At 41.7% G+C, this 16929-nt stretch overlaps 1 protein-coding gene across 1 annotated transcript; it reads left to right on the forward strand.

Annotated features, from left to right (window-relative positions):
• The first annotated feature begins 842 nt into the window (after positions 1–842).
• LOC307218798 (uncharacterized protein) lies at positions 843–16481 on the forward strand. The gene is made up of 9 exons (XM_079981670.1): positions 843–999; positions 7499–7694; positions 8459–8595; positions 10205–10296; positions 11084–11456; positions 12887–12919; positions 14454–14492; positions 15179–15220; positions 16359–16481. The coding sequence occupies exons 2-9, from the start codon at positions 7499–7501 to the stop codon at positions 16464–16466; spliced, it is 1020 nt and encodes a 339-aa protein (XP_079837796.1). The 5' UTR covers positions 843–999; the 3' UTR covers positions 16467–16481.
• The last annotated feature ends 448 nt before the right edge of the window (positions 16482–16929 follow it).

The following is a 16929-nucleotide window of genomic DNA, read 5'->3' on the forward strand; positions in this document are numbered from 1 at the left end:
CACAAGCTCAAAATAACCATACACTGCAAAGCTATTTTGTAACGGCCACATGATTTACACCTGTGCACAACCCCAAAAGTATGAGTGGATTGTGGATACATAAAACCCCCCAACAACAGCACTTGAGTAAAATGTGAGAATTAGGGTCAAACCAGACATTGGAAGAGATGTAGATCACCATATTTTTTGCTCTATAAGACTCACTTTTTCCCTCCTAAAAAGCAAGGGGAAATGTGTGTGTGTCTTATGGAGTGAATGCAGGCTGCGCAGCTATCCCAGAAGCCAGAACAGCAAGAGGGATCGCTGCTTTCGCTGCGCAGCAATCCCTCTTGCTGTTCTGGCTTCTGAGATTCAGAATATTTTTTTCTTGTTTCCCTCCTCCTAAAACTAGGTGCATCTTATGGTCTGGTGCATGTTATAGAGCAAAAAATACGATGGTTCCCGTGATGTCTCTTCCTTGTAACACCTGACACAAAATGGCACAGATTAGTAGTAAATGTTGTATTTATTCACATCCTGCCTTTTTCCCTGCCAGGGACTCAAGGTGGCTTACAGCTAAAATAGAAACAGCTTTAAAGTTGTCAGTTTTGGGGTACAGGTTTGCTCTATTTCCCCACTGTGAGGAGAAAGACTTTGGGAAGTTGAAAACAACACAACAAAGCTGAAGCCTTGATTTGCCAAACTGTTACAACTTTAAGCAGCAAATGCAGTTCAAGCTATTTTAAATATCAACCTTTGCAGATCAAAGAAGAAAGGAAAGTATCTTCAAGTTCAGGGAAAGAATGACTACTGCCATAGATGATTTCATTTGCCATGTGGTAATTTCTGAGGTGGAGGCTAAGGTGTCATTAATGGGCTGTTCTCCATCCTCTGCCTTGCGACAGGTTGAGCCACCCAGTTCTTCCCTGCTATTTGTTACATTGCTCTCAGAGTCCTACACTACAAGTTGGCAGGACAGAGCCACAAGTACTAAGGCTGACCAGAAACAGAATTATTAAGGTAGGTTGCTGGAATTCTAAACAGTTTCCCCTTGTACCATTGATTTTCATAGACACTGAATTGTACTTAATGGAATGTCTTGGCTGAAATGTTTTAAACTGGAGAATAAAGCCAGGCTTTGATATTGAACCCTGACAGGTGGAACCAAACTGGCTTGTTTGGGTTGTATTTTATTCAGAAAGTAAAGTTTGGGATGGAAAAGTGACATAACTGAGTGCATGTTTAAGGTATTTGTTGTTACTATTAACTGAGGGGTTAAACCAAGATGTTGAGGATCAAATACACTTACCTATGAACTTGGTAGCTGAGAAAAGTTAATGCAGATAATGCAGGTTTATGGTGTATACAGTCCTATGAAGTCAAGCCAAGATAAATGTGAAGATTGATGGGCAATTGGGCATACATTCTGTTAACAGCAAGAGAAAGAGTATGGAAACATACAGTTCATTGAAGGAAGATAGACTATGGAAACATACAGTTCATTGAAGGAAGATAAATCTTAATGCCTCCACTTCCTACATAAAATTCAATGGCCTTAAGCAGGAATTGTCTCCATGTATCTGAAGAATGCAGGCAATTACTTTACTTCAACGAAATTGCTCTTTATTTTCACTCCGAGTTGCGCAAGTTCTCGGGTGGTAAATATACACATTTCTTTCTCAATCTGAATTTGCATTTGGATTTCCTTGCACAACATTGCTAGCCTAGTCCAACCAGCTGAAAAAAAGAGTGGGTTGTTGCTGTGACCGAGAAACAGGCCCACAGACCTGTTCGGGTGCGTTCATTGTGGGCCCCTCCTTCATGCATCTGGAAGAAAGTGGGATCGTCCAAAGTATACGTTTCATATTGGGCCCGGAAATGCCTGTTGAGAGTTCTACCGAGGCAATTCAGGCCAGAAGACATGTGAGATCCCCTGCAAGATGAAGGATCCTACTGAACACCGATGTGCAAGTTTGTCAATCGTTTGAGCCCAAAGCAAGGGTTGAAGCGAGCTGCTGCCCAAAGCACAACCTCTGAGTTGACCGCTCCCTGTCCCACAGGAGGACTGTGAATAAGACGGGTCAATGTTTAGAGTGATTCGGCAGCGGCTAGTCTATACACTGGGCCTCTCTTCCTGGCTGCCAAGACTCCCTTGACCCCACTTCCTCCAAAGAACTATCATACTAGCTGCACTGAATACTCGTGCCTCCACTTCACTGAAGGTATTTCCTCATGGGGAGGGTCTAAGCAGTAAGTCATGGAGTGTGAGGTCAATTCCCAAACTCTATCTCTGCACTAGTCTTGGTGCTGTTGGGTGGATATGCATTGCCTCTCCTCTGGAGTCATTGGGAGCATAGCAACGGTAGTGGGATTGCTGTCAGAGATCAAGATCTCCTACCTGAGTGATGGTCTTAAATATCCTAGGGAAAAGGCTGCCTTGATCTCCAACAGGGTCATTGGAATTGGACTCCACACTGTGGTAGAGAATACTGTATTTTTTGCTCTATAAGACTCACTTTTTCCCTCCTAAAAAGTAAGGGGAAATGTGTGTGCGTCTTATGGAGCGAATGCAGGCTGCGCAGCTATCCCAGAAGCCAGAACAGCAAGAGGGATTGCTGCTTTCACTGCGCAGCGATCCCTCTTGCTGTTCTGGCTTCTGAGATTCAGAATATTTTTTTTCTTGTTTTCCTCCTCCAAAAACTGGGTGCGTCTTATGGTCTGGTGCGTCTTATAGAGCGAAAAATACGGAGCAATATATCTGGCCCTATGTCAAAAGTCCCAGTGCCTTTCCAGCATTGGCTGGCTTGCGTCAAAGTCAGCAAAAGGTCTCATGATAAGCAATACTTCCCATCCCTTCTTCTGGCCTTCCACCTTTGCCTGTGCTGATAGGCTGAGATGGCAGGAATCAGAGCCACATATCTGGCTCTGTATCTGGTACAGTGGTACCTCATTTCTTGAATGTAATCCATTCTGGAAGACTGTTCAAGTTCTGAAACGTTCGAAAACCGAGGCGCAAAGGGCTGCCTGCAAATTCAATTGAGAAAATTGAAAAACACACAGTGGAAGCCGTTCAACTTTCAAAGTGCGTTTGAAAACGGAAGCATTTGCTTCCGGGTTTTCACCTTTCGGGTTCTGAAACGTTCATCAACGGAGACGTTTGAGAACCGAGGTACCACTGTACTTGAGATGTAAGAATGAGTTTTCACTGCTTGGGGTCCATTTCGTGTATGTGTTCAATATACAGTGGTACCTCGGGTTACATATGCTTCAGGTTACATACGCTTCAGGTTACACAGTTCACTAACCCAGAAATAGTGCTTCAGGTTAAGAACTTTGCTTCAGGATAAGAACAGAAATCGGGCTCCAGCAGCGCGGCGGCAGCAGGAGGCCCCATTAGCTAAAGTGGTGCTTCAGGTTAAGAACAGTTTCAGGTTAAGAACGGACCTCCAGAACGAATTAAGTACTTAACCTGAGGTACCACTGTATTTTGCATTTGTTGAATCTTTAATGCAAGGATTTTGGGAACATGTCCTGCTGTTGTGTGGGATGTGGTTGTGCGAGTGTGATTCAAGGTGCCCATTGGAGAGCTGTTGTGACATGTCTGGAAAGACCACAGTTCAGTGGCTGAACACACAGGGTGGTACCCAGCTAACTTGTTCCTTCAGCTCAGGGAATTCTGCTTGTGCAACAGGACGTTATGCCTCTCCGCCCCTGCACACACCCCTAAAACAGTTCTGGAGGTTCCCTCAGCCCTCTAGAGCAGATATGGGGATGAGGAGGAGCATGAGCAGGGAGAGAACAGGGCAAGTTCCTTGTGGTGATAGCACATTAGTTGGGTGCCATCCATGCTCTCCATACAGAAGGTTTCAGGTTCAATTCCTGATATCTCCAGTTTAAAAAAGAAACGTTGGAGGGTATAACAGAGTGTTTTGTAAGATTTCACCATTTTTGCCCAGCTTAATCCCTGCTTCCAAGCAGCCACATAACTTACAGCTAGTCTGCTCCCAGTCAGAAATGAAAGATCAAGAAGATTTCCCCCAGAGTCTGTCATTTATTTGGTGACAAGCCAGAGCATGTAAATCTATTGAGTATCTTAAGCAGCATTCCTGTTTACCAGTTTTTCCAGACCGGCTAATTTGAATGCAATGGAGTCAGAGTATCGATGGGTGCACACAGACTAATTTGAGTAGCAAAACACTTTGGAAGAACGTTCGGTTTCATGTTGGACCAACAATTTTGTGCCTGGGACTGAATTTAATTGGAACTGGTTCTGTTAGTTCGCTGCCAAAGCTGTCAGTGAATAGCACAGATTGGATTGGTCACTGTGTTGTTACAAAATGCCTCCCCCTGTCCATTCGCCAGAGCAACATTTGCAATAATAAAAAGGAGTTGCTGGGCACTTTTAATAATAATAAGTTAATGGATGAATGTTTGTCTAACTGAATAAATGTAAATAAACAAAGTGCCCACCTGAAACCTGAGGAGAGTCTCAAGTCTGAGAACTGAATCAGCCATGCAACTACACATATATTGTGTGTGTGTGTTGTGTGTCATTAGTAGTGTGACAATTAGTGTGGGGAGACAGACTCGCTACCTAAGAGAAACAGAAGCACTAACTCCTGTTTTTAAAGTGCATTTGGGTGCACTATAATTAGAACAGAATCAAGTATATCAGCTTTATGAGTCAGATGAAAATGGTTTCAAAAGAGCTCTAACTCAGGGTTTAAACTGGGAATACCGATTACTTACTCACTATATTGCCATGACAGCTCACAGGAGTTGCAATTACAGGTGTTAGTAGAACTCTTTTACCTAGGAAGTCAGGTGACTCGTGGATATCCAACGAACTTCCTCCTGCCTTCTCTTATATGACCTCTGAGAATTCCTGAGCAATTTTTGATACATTTTTAGGAAACACAACACATGGCCAGCCCTCCTTTGCAGCAAGAATGAAACTAAATATTTATTATTCTTATTTATATTTTTCATTTATGAGAAACATTTCAAACAGAATCATCTTTACATATCATATTTCGACTTCACTCTCCCTCTTTCTGTGGTTTCTTATATTTACTCTATTTTCCTACATATCTCAATTTAAATCTATTTTATATTTTATTTCCATCCATTTCTCTCTTTTTTTAAAAAAAATTGCACGTTTTTACATTAATCCTGCTAATGTCTTAATTTGTTTGCGATGAATTTGAAAATATTCAATAAATGATTTCCATTTCCCCTTAAAGACTTTGTTATCTTGATTTCTTATTTTTCCAGTAAATTTGGCCATTTCTGCATTTTCCATTAGTTTCTGTAGCCATTCTTCTTTTGAATGTCTTCCTCTTTCCATCTTTGGGCAAATACCATTCTTGCAGCAGTGGTTGCATACATAGATAAAATTTTATGGTGCTTAGGTAACTCCAATCCCATAATGCCTAAAAGAAAAGCTTCTGGGGTGTTTTTTGTTTTTGTTTTTTTACAAAAGCTCTCTTAAAACTCTTTTTCAATTCATTATGTATCATTTCCCAGTAAGCTTTTATCTTACTACAGGTCCACCACATATGGAAAAAGTTACCTTTATTCTCTTTATATTTTCAACACCTACTCGATTTTAATTTGTACATTTTAGCTAATCTACCAGGTGTTAGATGCCATCTATATAACATTTTCATATATATTTTTCTTAAACCATAACATGCTGTAAACTAAATAAACCCAGCCAACAATATACGACTGAAGATGAAAATGTGAATGAACAGTTTGCTACCTAAGTAGCTAAATGAAGAACAGACACAAACATGTTTCATTCCACCAGCTACACCCACAACTTACATTTAAAGAGCATTGCTCTCCCATCCACCAAAGGATCCTGGGAAATCATGGGTGTAGCAAAGGGTGAGGACAAGGAGGGGCAGCTGCCCCCCAATCAATAAAAATACATAGCAAATTGAGGTTCTGCCCCCCCTAACAAAAGGCCTGCCCCCTAACAAAAATCCTTGCTACTCCCATGTGTGAAATGTTAAGAATGCTGGGAATTGTAGTGCTCTGAGGGGTAAACCACAATTCCCATGATTCTCTGGGGGAAGCAATGTGCTTTAAATTCCTGGTGGGGTTGTGACTTTCCATCATTCTTTCTACTGCTTCCCCCTACCCTCTTTGGTTGGGTCCAGTTCCAAAGTTTTCTTTCCAGACAGAGAACTATTTCCTCAACTGTTTCCTTAAGGCATTAGAGGGTTAATTCTCAAGAGGAATTAGCCCCACCTGCTTCCCTTCAGAACAGCACCCCATAATTAGGTAATTACAGATGGGAGTGCCCTTCAGCAATTCAACCTAGCAGTCTAAAGTTTCTTTCGGATTGCCTCGTGGATTTTGCCAGCTAACATGTCCCAAGCAGCTGTTTATTTAAAGAAAAGAGTTTCAAAGAAGATGTCTGCATATTTCTTACAGACACTAGCTTAATTCCCTAATATTTCAAAGATTCCCCACCTCCCTGTTTTAAAGGAGCACGTGTGACACCCTTATTCTGTGGCAACTACAAGATATAATGCCCTCTGGCATTTAAACCAGAACTATAAAGGTAAACGGCGTTTCCGTGTGCGGCTCTGGCTCGCCAGAGCAGCGATGTCACGCTGGCCACGTGACCCGGAAGTGTCTCCGGACAGCGCTGGCCCCTGGCCTCTTAAGTGAGATGGGCGCACAACCCCAGAGTCTGTCAAGACTGGCCCGTACGGGCAGGGGTACCTTTACCTTTTTATAAACCACCTCTGTGGTAATAGGTTGCCTTAATAAACTATTGTGTTGATTAGTTCTGTCAGGCTGGCAAGTTCAGTAAAAGTCAACTGTTTCTTAATTCATTGAATATGGGCTTCATATGACTGTGGGGGGAAGATTAGCAACATGGGATTAAATGATAACAATGCATAACTTTAACTATATATACTATTATTGCTGAAACTTAACCAAGATCCATAGAGCTGAACTTATGCACACAGCATGCCATTCTTGGTCTGCTATGCTACTCTATTTGGACCATGAGGCCCTTTTGGGCAAGCCAGCCTCTTTGGATTCTCAGGTCTTTAAAAGTGGGAGATATATACTAGAGCTCACACATTATCTGGTGAAACTTAGTTTGGGTTAACAAAGTTGGTGAGGTCCAGTAAGCCGAAACAGCACTGTACTTTGGGTTTTTGAGGGTTTGAGCAACTGACGACAAAAGATACTGACTCGTTCCTCTTGTCCTTGGGTCTCCCTCTTGTAATACAGAAATACTATTGAGCTTTTTCACATACTAAATACGCAAGCAAGGTCCAGTTTGAATAGGTAAGGTTTGTTTATCAAAAGTGCTACGTCCATAATAACATTACTTTTACTAATATAATCATAATTAAGCAAATAACTGAATATAACAAAGATGCATACTCTTATTACCATTAATATTTAACTGAATTAAATGTTCTTTGTACATTGGTGTCAGCCATGGTTCCTCCACCTTCTTATAAATAGCTTTATTCTCTTTCTTCAGATGGAGAAGTATTATTCCTTCGTGATCATTTTATGTGCTGTCTTCCTGCCCAAGGCCCTTGGATTTCCATATAAAGATGTTTCAATAGATTGTTTCTCCATGTTGCCGAATTGTGGAGGAGGACCACAGACATCTACTCCACCTTATGTCGTCTCTGTATCATTTGATAGATACGATCCAGGAAATGAAATACAAGGTACATTACATAACATGCTAACATTGTGGATCAGAGTAGGGATGGTGGAGAAATGTGATTCAGTTCATTAAAAAAAAGCAAAACTACCAAATTTGTACTTCCAGAACTGCTCTTTTATGTATATGCGATTTTATATTATTTTACCTTGCCTTGAGCTTTTAAATTTTGTAATTGGCGTTTTTTTAAAAAAATTGTACTGGTCATTGACCATAATAAAATGACTTGACTTGCACTTCCAGAACAACGCAAGAACCAAAACAGCCATTCATCAAAATTCACACTTTACCTTTACAGCTAGATTATTGTACTGTTTTGTTCTTTGAAGTTAGGTTATGTAGCAAAATATATTTCAGGATTCTGTGGTGGAGTCTAGAAAAAATACAGGAGTTACTGAGCAGAGAATCTGAGCTTCTTCCTGGGTATTTCAACTCAAACTTGAAATGGAAATGGAAATAAATGTTGATGCATGTGGCCTGTTCATGAGAGCGGTGTTTCTTTAATGTAATGAACTCACAGAAGACACACTGGTGATGAGAACATATCTGATTCCTGAAGCTATTCAGAGGCGATTGCTATTCACTGCCATGGATGTAAATCATCCTGGCTTTCTAAATGCTGCAATCACTTAGCCAGTATAGTTTCTGACCGAGACAAACCTGCTCTGCAAAAATGAAAGACCCAAGCGATCAAAGGGGGAAATTCTGTTGCGTAGTTTAACTCTGTTAAAAGTCATTATATTAAATTTATCTGTTGGTTCCCCCCAGTGACTCTAGAAGGAACGTCGTCTGCTGGATTCACAGCATTTATGGTACAGGCTCGGGAAATTGATGGCAATGTTCCCGTTGGCATGTTTCGCATCAGGGATCCAAATACGCAAGGCTACCCATGTGCCAACATGACGGTATGTGTTCATTTAACATGAGAAATTGCTTTCTTGATGGTGCCAGAGTGATATTCATTAGCCTCATAACAAAATGTATCATTGCTCTGTTTCTTCCTTTTCTTTAAAAATACAGAAGATGTACCGTATTTTTCTGTGTATTGGATGAAGTTTTTTTGACTCAAAAATCATGTCAAAAAAACTGGGGTCGTCCAATTCACGGATAGTGGCATGGGGGGCAGGGAGAAGTGGGGCGCCACCATCCATTTGGTTGGCTGGAGCGTGGCTTCCCCCAATGCCACAGCGAGCGGGGAGCAATCTAGGGGCTGTTTCCTGCCCACAGCTGACTGGGCGGACAGGCTGAACAACTTTGGGCCATCTCCCCTTATTTTCTTAAAACTGAGTCCCCCAAAATAGGGGGGGGGTCTTATACATGGGGCATATTATAGATGGAAAAATACGGTATCCGTCTTCCTCCTTTTTCATAACCAAACTATTTGTGATAGGCAAGGCAGTTTTCCGCCGGGGCATCTGGCAAGGACACAAGTGTTTATAGAGCTGGGATAAATTTGCTTCTCAAAATGTTCCTGTGTGAATTATAATGGCAAATATTCTTGAAAACTGAATATCCAGCACATATTTGATATTTAATGGTGGCATTGTGCATACATTGGTTTTGATGGTATCTGGTAGCTGAAATGCGATAGCAGTCAATGTTTGCTGGCACCTGACATTTAGTGGTCAGTACCAGGTGGCGCTGTGGGTTAAAGCCTCAGCGCCTAGGACTTGCCGATCGAAAGGTCGGCGGTTCGAATCCCTGCGGCGGGGTGCGCTCCCGCTGCTCGGTCCCAGCGCCTGCCAACCTAGCAGTTCGAAAGCACCTCCGGGTGCAAGTAGATAAATAAGGACCGCTTACCAGCGGGAAGGTAAACGGCGTTTCCGTGTGCGGCTCTGGCTTGCCAGAGCAGCGATGTCACGCTGGCCACGTGACCCGGAAGTGTCTCCGGACAGCGCTGGCCCCTGGCCTCTTAAGTGAGATGGGCGCACAACCCCAGAGTCTGGCAAGACTGGCCCGTACGGGCAGGGGTACCTTTACCTTTACCTTTACCTGGTCCTATCCTACAGGTGGCTTGCAATTAGGGAACATTCTGGAAACGCCTTCTTAAATAGATAAATACTCACGGCCAAAATTTTATGAAACTTTGAGTTAATATCAACACTAGAGGCCGAATTGCAAAGTATGAAAATCAATTTCATGTTTTCAGATTTAAATGCTGTCGAAAGGTCATTCAACTGTAAGAGTAGCGTAGGCTGTAATCCTGTACCAGTGCTTTCCTGGGAGTAAGTCCCATTGAACTTAATGGGACCTACTTTTGAATAGACATGGATAGGACTGCACTTTTAGAACACAATTCTACACACATCGGCTCAGAAATAAGTCCTGTTGAGTTCAGTGGGGTGATTCCCAATCTCGGGTAAGTAGCTATAGGACTGCAGCCTTAATTAGTGATCTCATTTCAACTATAGCATGAGGAACAATTTACCTCAAATATTGTTTTTGAGCTGTGTTTGTTTGTTTTTGTTTTTACTTGTGTGTCTTGATTCTGTTTCATTTGCCTTCTCCTTTCAGAATTCAGCAGTAAGTCACACGAGTCCCAGCGTAAAACGCAAAGTCACAACTACTTGGGTTGCTCCTCAGGGTACGAATAAGATTCGCCTTATGTAAGTTGTGGATTTCTTGCTATGCAATATTTATCGAGGGACTTCTTCTTTGAAAAAGCAACAAAATATATCAAGGTTGCATGTGTGGTGATATATTTCACAAATGTTTATGCAGGCAGGTGCATGACCTTCGTGGTAGTGGCACCTTCCTTGTGGAATGCTTTCCCTTTAGATGTCAAGGAGATAAATAACTACATAACTTTTAGAAGACATCTGAAGGCGGCCCTGTATCAGGAAGTTTTTAATGGTTTTTTTATTATTATTTTTATTATTATTATTATTATTATTATTATTATTAATTTTATTTATACCCTGCCCATCTGGCTGGGTTTCCCCAGCCACTCTGGGCAGCTCCCAACAAAATATTTAAAATAGAATCAAACATTAAAAACTTCCCTAAAGGAAGGGCTGCCTTCAGATGTCTTCTAAAAGTTAGATAGTTGTTTATTTTCTTGACATCTGATGGGAGGGCGTTCCACAGGGCGGGCGCCACTACAGAGAAGGCCCTCTGCCTGTAACCTCACATCTCGCAGTGAGGGAACCGCCAGAAGGCCCTTGGTGCTGGACCTCAGACTAATACATAGTGATGTATTGCTATGTTTTTATATATGCTGTAACCCACCCAGAGTAGCTGGGGAAATAGATAATTCTGGACTGAAAAGTATAATGCAAATTCCCCTGTGAAAAAATCTTATGTATAATATATACGATATTATATAGCTCATTAGAGAAAAGTCTCCACACTAGAAATAGTGATGATTTCTTGGTGTTTTTTCTCCCCTCTCAGGGCTACTTTTCTTCAAGATTATGATACCTATTGGGTTGGCGTTCATAGCAAAACTCTCTCACCCAGATTTTCAGAAGTGGCTAATATTTCCAAACCCATCAATGATTCCAAACCCATCAACGCTTCCAAACCCATCAGTGATTCCAAACCCATCAATGTTTCAATGGCAGCCAATAGCTCAGACCTAGCCAATGATTCTGTGGCATCAACGGTTTCTGATATTACTGATGATTCTGAGGAGTACGATGATGATTTTGATTTCAACACCCTCCTTGGTGACACTGAGGCAGTTTATGACAATGAGATACCTGTTGATTCTGAGGCGACGCCGGACTCCAGAATAGAAAATGCCACAGAAAAGAGCAGGAGGAAGGTATTTGTGAAATACTTATTACAAACCAAAGGAGGGGCATAATTCAGCTGAACAGAACAAGTGCATGTTTTTCAAACACTTGATCATGAATGTTGTGAACATGACCCACCATTATGTTCCTTTAGCAGCATGGTTGTATCTTCTGTATGGCTGCTTCTTGCCACATCACTCCAGTAACTTAAGAAATGGAGGAGACCCTTTAGAAGGGACTCATTTATTCAGAATCAGATGCCAGTCTGTCAGAATTTCTGCTGAGGCTGCAACACTGGAACAGGCAGTAACAAAAGTCAAATTTTATTGTTTTTCTAGCACTTATTTTATTGGAACAGTATAAGATGACTAGATTCTAAGAACTGGTAACATTATTTATAGGATCTTAAGAACCTTTATTTTGAGTGATTTCAAGCACCCAGTTTGCCCCTGCTCTCAGGTGGCAGGTATTACATATACCATGGAGCAGAGATGCAGGGGGGGGGACCACAAAATTAAATCAGTTCATGTTAAGTTGTGGGTGAACATATCAGACGACACAACGATTCTTCAAACAGCTCTTGTTTATTCACAGGCCAGGACAGAACTGAACTGAAGGGTTCTTATATAGAGCTCCAGTACAATGTAACTAACAATTTTCTAAAACTATCCAATCACAGAATGTCACTTTCGATCCCTTATTTGCATAACTATCTACAATATCCCCCTGCTGGCCCAGGGTGAGAACTTCAGTACATAACAGTTCGCACTTAAATGTAAGCCTACAAAAGTTGCACTTGCCAAACCAATATGCAAACTAAAACACAGTATTCTTCTAAAGTTCTTATTTCTCTGATGCAGTCCTCCAACCGAAGAATGCAAGCAGAAATTTGTACGTAATTGAAAAGTGCACACGAGAATGTTTATCAGTCTGCTTGCAGAAATCAAAACTGTGTATGTTAGGAGAAAAACACAGGAAAATGAAAACAAATGTGCACACAAGTTTTTCCCCCTTAATTGCAAATGTATGTGGAAAGGTGGCAAACCAAATTTAAGATTTAGAAAAAGATAAACTAAAAATGATGGGATATGTGTGTCCTCACCACCGAGGTGCCACAATAAACAATAATGGAGCATATAACAGGAATGCTATCTTCTCTGGCACCCCTGTGGTGATGGTATTCCTACTCCACTAGCCAGCAGTTAGCTAGTGATTGCAGTACTAGTTTGTTTCCCATTGGTGGGCGATTGTCCGGGTTGGCAAGTGGCTGGTGATGCATGAAGAACCATCAATTGATGCTGCAGATTTCAAATGCTGCTAAAATGAAGGGCTAATAACATGGTGGAATTGTTGTAAGCAGATGCACCCTTACAGAACCACCAGGTATTCCTTCACAGCTTTGCAACATTTTATTAGGTACAGTCCCTATTTTACAAAGCGGTATCTCTTTTCTTTTCAGTCCATTCTGACTGTGAATGTCAACTGTGGCGAGGTAAGAACCTTTTTTAAAAAAGATTCCTCAGTGTTTCCCTCACTGTCAAGATCTTTTTAATTGCGTGCTTATATATTTACTGTGTCTGTAAGCTCACCCATAATATAAAGTTCTCTGTGTGGTTTACCCTAAATAAGTATAAACACAATGGGAATACAAGGCAAAATAAAATCTTACCGTTTAAGGAAAAGCAACAAGAAAACAAAACTCTCCACAACCCCAAAGTTGAAGCACAAATTTAAAAACTGAGAGATCCAGCTATGTAAGTTATTTAAAACATTTGGATAAACAGAAAGGGCTAAAAAGGGTGGCTCAAGGCGAAACTCTCTGGGAAGACTATTCCATAACTGGGGTACGCCCAACAGGTGTGCAGTAGCACAACTGGACACCTTCATCTGCCCCAGCTGCAACAAAACTTGTCTCTCCCGCATTGGTCTATACAGCCACATCAGGAGCTGCAACCATCCAACAGCTTGACCTCACCCCCAAAGGCACACTCCTTCATCCTCCTTTGTCTCTGGAGACAGACAGATGCCAACCAGTACCATTTCATAAAACAGAACAGCATGCACCTGGATTGCACTCCTGAAATGTTTAGAACGGCCCACTCTGCTTGAGTTAATCGACTCTTTTCTTTACCTGGTATGAACAAGTTCACCCAGTTATACTGGGAAAGAGACATATTTGTACTTGGCAGAAGGCTATAATGCAGTTTGACTGGTTAAGTAAAATGAGTGGGCTGAGAACACTGCTTCATTTCACTGCTGTGAGCGCTATAGTACTTGAAATGCATAAGGAAGGCACCAAGTCCCTTTTAATATTACCCCTGGGCCGGCCCTACCATTAGGCAAAATGAGACAAATGCCTCAGGCAACAGATACTGAAATGGGGAGTAGCACTCCCCTAGACTAGCCTGCGGGAGGCTACAAGGAGAGATGTGGGGTGTTTCATTGCGTAAACAAGAGTCTGCTGCATAACTGGAAGAGCAGATGTGGCGTTTGCCCATTCGTTTAGAAAATGTCTGTACAGGGGGAAGAAAAAGGGTTAAAATGTAGACCAATAGGAAAGCCGGAGGCGGAGCCTACCTGTTTATAAAAGGGCTTAGCCCAATGTTTGAGTGATTAGTTGGTTGGTTTTAGTGGGTGGGTTGGTTGGGAAAGGCAATTGGAAAAGCAGTTGGCAGGCAGTTGGCAATAGAGAGACAGTTAGTGCAGTGGGTTCTTGTGTGAGGGGAGGTAGAAGAGATAAAGACAGGATAAAATAAGACTAAGAAGGTAAAGAGTAACAACGTTTGGAATGCAGTTAAAGATTGTTTGTGTCTGCAATAAATTACACTCTTCTTTGTTAACTTGAGAACCTGACTGGGATTTACCGGGGAGGACCTGGTTGGTGGCAGCGGATTAGTGGTGTATGGGTCAATAGTCTGTGAGAAGACTGAGGGTTCCTTACGAACGCCACAGCAGCGTTGTATAGAACCCAAAGTTCTTTAAAAAACAAAACAAAACAAAACTTGAACTATCTTATTTTTTCTCAGGCTGGAGCAGTACAGTCAAGCAGTGGTGGTTGTGTCAAGGTAAGCATTATTTCCTTAAAAGGTCCTTATTCCCCTACAGGACACGACAATTATATACACATTTGTCTTAAATTTTTAAAGAATCCTTCTGCACATAAACGCTGCAGACAGGTTTTTTATTCGGGTAAGTTTGAAGTGTCAGGCTCATTCTTCTGCATAAAATTATCCAGTCCTTATTAGTGTGTCTTCTGTCTGTGTTCCTGGTGTATCTGCATCAGTACAGCTGGACGCCTTCATCTGCCCTAGATGCAATGAAACATGTCTCTCCCGTATTGTTCTCTACAGCTGTAACCCTCCAACAGTTTGACTTTACCCCCAAAAGCACACTCCTCCATTTTCTCCCATTTTCTCTCTTCCTGTTTTGACCCAAATAACAGAGAGAGGAATTTTCACTTCTTTCACTTTTTGTTCTTGGTGCCTGCCCAAACAGATCACTTGCCAAAGATTCCACAGAGGCTTTTTAACTCTTCTTCCATGTCTTAAAAATTAAATCAACCTGTGCTGCATTCGAGCGCAGTCAAAGGGTCCACTGAAATGAATTTCAGAGCAGCTCTGTTTATAATGAAATAATTGTTTTTTTCCTTTTTTGATCTTTAAATATTAAAGGTTTGGGTTGCATTTATTCCCTCGTCATAATCCCTCATTTATTCCCTCATCATAATCTTAAATTCCTGATTAATTTTCAGAGTACACAAGGATCATCGCAGAGCAGTGGCAGTGAAGCCAAGGTAATTGCTGTTTTTTCCTTGCCATTAATTTTTTGTTTCTTCTCAGGACTTGATAGATCCAAACTACATGTTACACCTCACTACAAACTACACAGTAGCCACAAGTAATGTTAGTCCCATCACAGCTGTTCCAATCCAAGCAGTCCTTGGGAGGGGACAATTTTACGAAGGAGCAGTACTGTGTTGCTTCTCCTAACATCATTGGTGCTGCTCGTGCATGGAGGTTTTTTGCACAATCCACATGAAATAAATTCTCATCAAAATGCCTTCCCCATAGTATTTCCCCATTTAAACCAGATTTGCCATTTCTGCAGGGAATCTGATAAGTTAACAGAAAAAAGTACAGTGGAAACAGCAAATCAAAATTAAACGCTGGACGTAGGGGTGGGGAATTGTGGAATTGCACTTTGATGAGGTCGACGCCATGTGGACACTGGGAGAAACTTGCATACATGAGCAACAGTAAGTCCACAAAAAGTGCATCTGTTGGGAGCTTCCACACAGCAGTTAAGCCAGTGAATGCTTCAAAGTTTTGTATACAGTGGTACCTCTAGTTACGAACTTACCGTATTTTTCGCTCTATAAGATGCACCAGACCATAAGACGCACCTATTTTTTGGAGGAGGAAAACAAGAACAAAAATATTTTGAATCCCAGAAGCCAGAACAGCAAGAGGGATTGCTGCGTCTTATGGGGCGAATGCAGGCTGCGCAGTGATCCCTCTTGCTGTTCTGGCTTCTGGGATAGCTGTACAGACTGCATTTGCTCCATAAGACGCACACACATTTCCCCTTACTTTTTAGGAGGGAAAAGGTGCGTCTTATAGAGTGAAAAATACGGTAATTCGTTCCAGAGGTCCATTCTTAACCTGAAACTGTTCTTAACCTGAGGTACCACTTTTGCTAATGGGGCCTCCCACTGCCGCCATGCCGCCGCCATGCAATTTCTGTTCTCATCCTGAGGTAAAGTTCTCAAATCAAGGTAACTCTTCCAGGTTAGCGGAGTTTGTAACCTGAAGTGTTTGTAACCTGAGGTATTTGTAACTCGGTGTACCACTGTACTGTGTAATAGGCTGCAGTCCCCCCCCCCCCAAAAAAAATTAGGCTCAGAAATGACTGGCATCATTTTTTCTTTCCAGGTCATAGTGGTCAAAGAAGGAAGCAGCAGTGGAAGCGGCTGTGGTGGGGTAAGTATACACTCTGTCCTCTTGATTCTAGAATTTTGTCCCAGTGTAAATGTTGCATAACACAAGTTGTGCTCGAGGATGCGGTGAAGTGTGTTACTGCAAAATAAGAGATTATCCCATTCTATAGCTGCCCCTCACCAGTGCTGGATTTATGTATAAGCTAAACAAGCTATAGCTTAGGGCCCCACTCTCTTGGGGACCCCAAAAAAATAATTAAAGGAAAAAAGCTTGGATATACATTTCCAAAATATAAGATAAAAAACAAATAAAATAAAACCTACATACAGCAACAGTGTTTTGTGTTGTGTATGGACCTATTAGGTCCATAAATTACCACATAGCATATATTCAACACAGAAAACAGTGACAATTTGTTGTTGACAAAGGACAACTGGACATATAAAGGGCCCTATTGCCTTCAGTAGCTGAGGGCCTCATCAAACCTAAATCCGGCCCTGCCCCTCTCTGTGTGATTTGATCTATCCAGTTTGATCTATCCATCTGAATGATATAGTCACAATTG

This window comes from Podarcis cretensis, assembly GCF_951804945.1.
Source record: "Podarcis cretensis genome assembly, chromosome: 6".
Classification (NCBI taxonomy): Eukaryota; Metazoa; Chordata; class Lepidosauria; order Squamata; family Lacertidae; genus Podarcis; species Podarcis cretensis.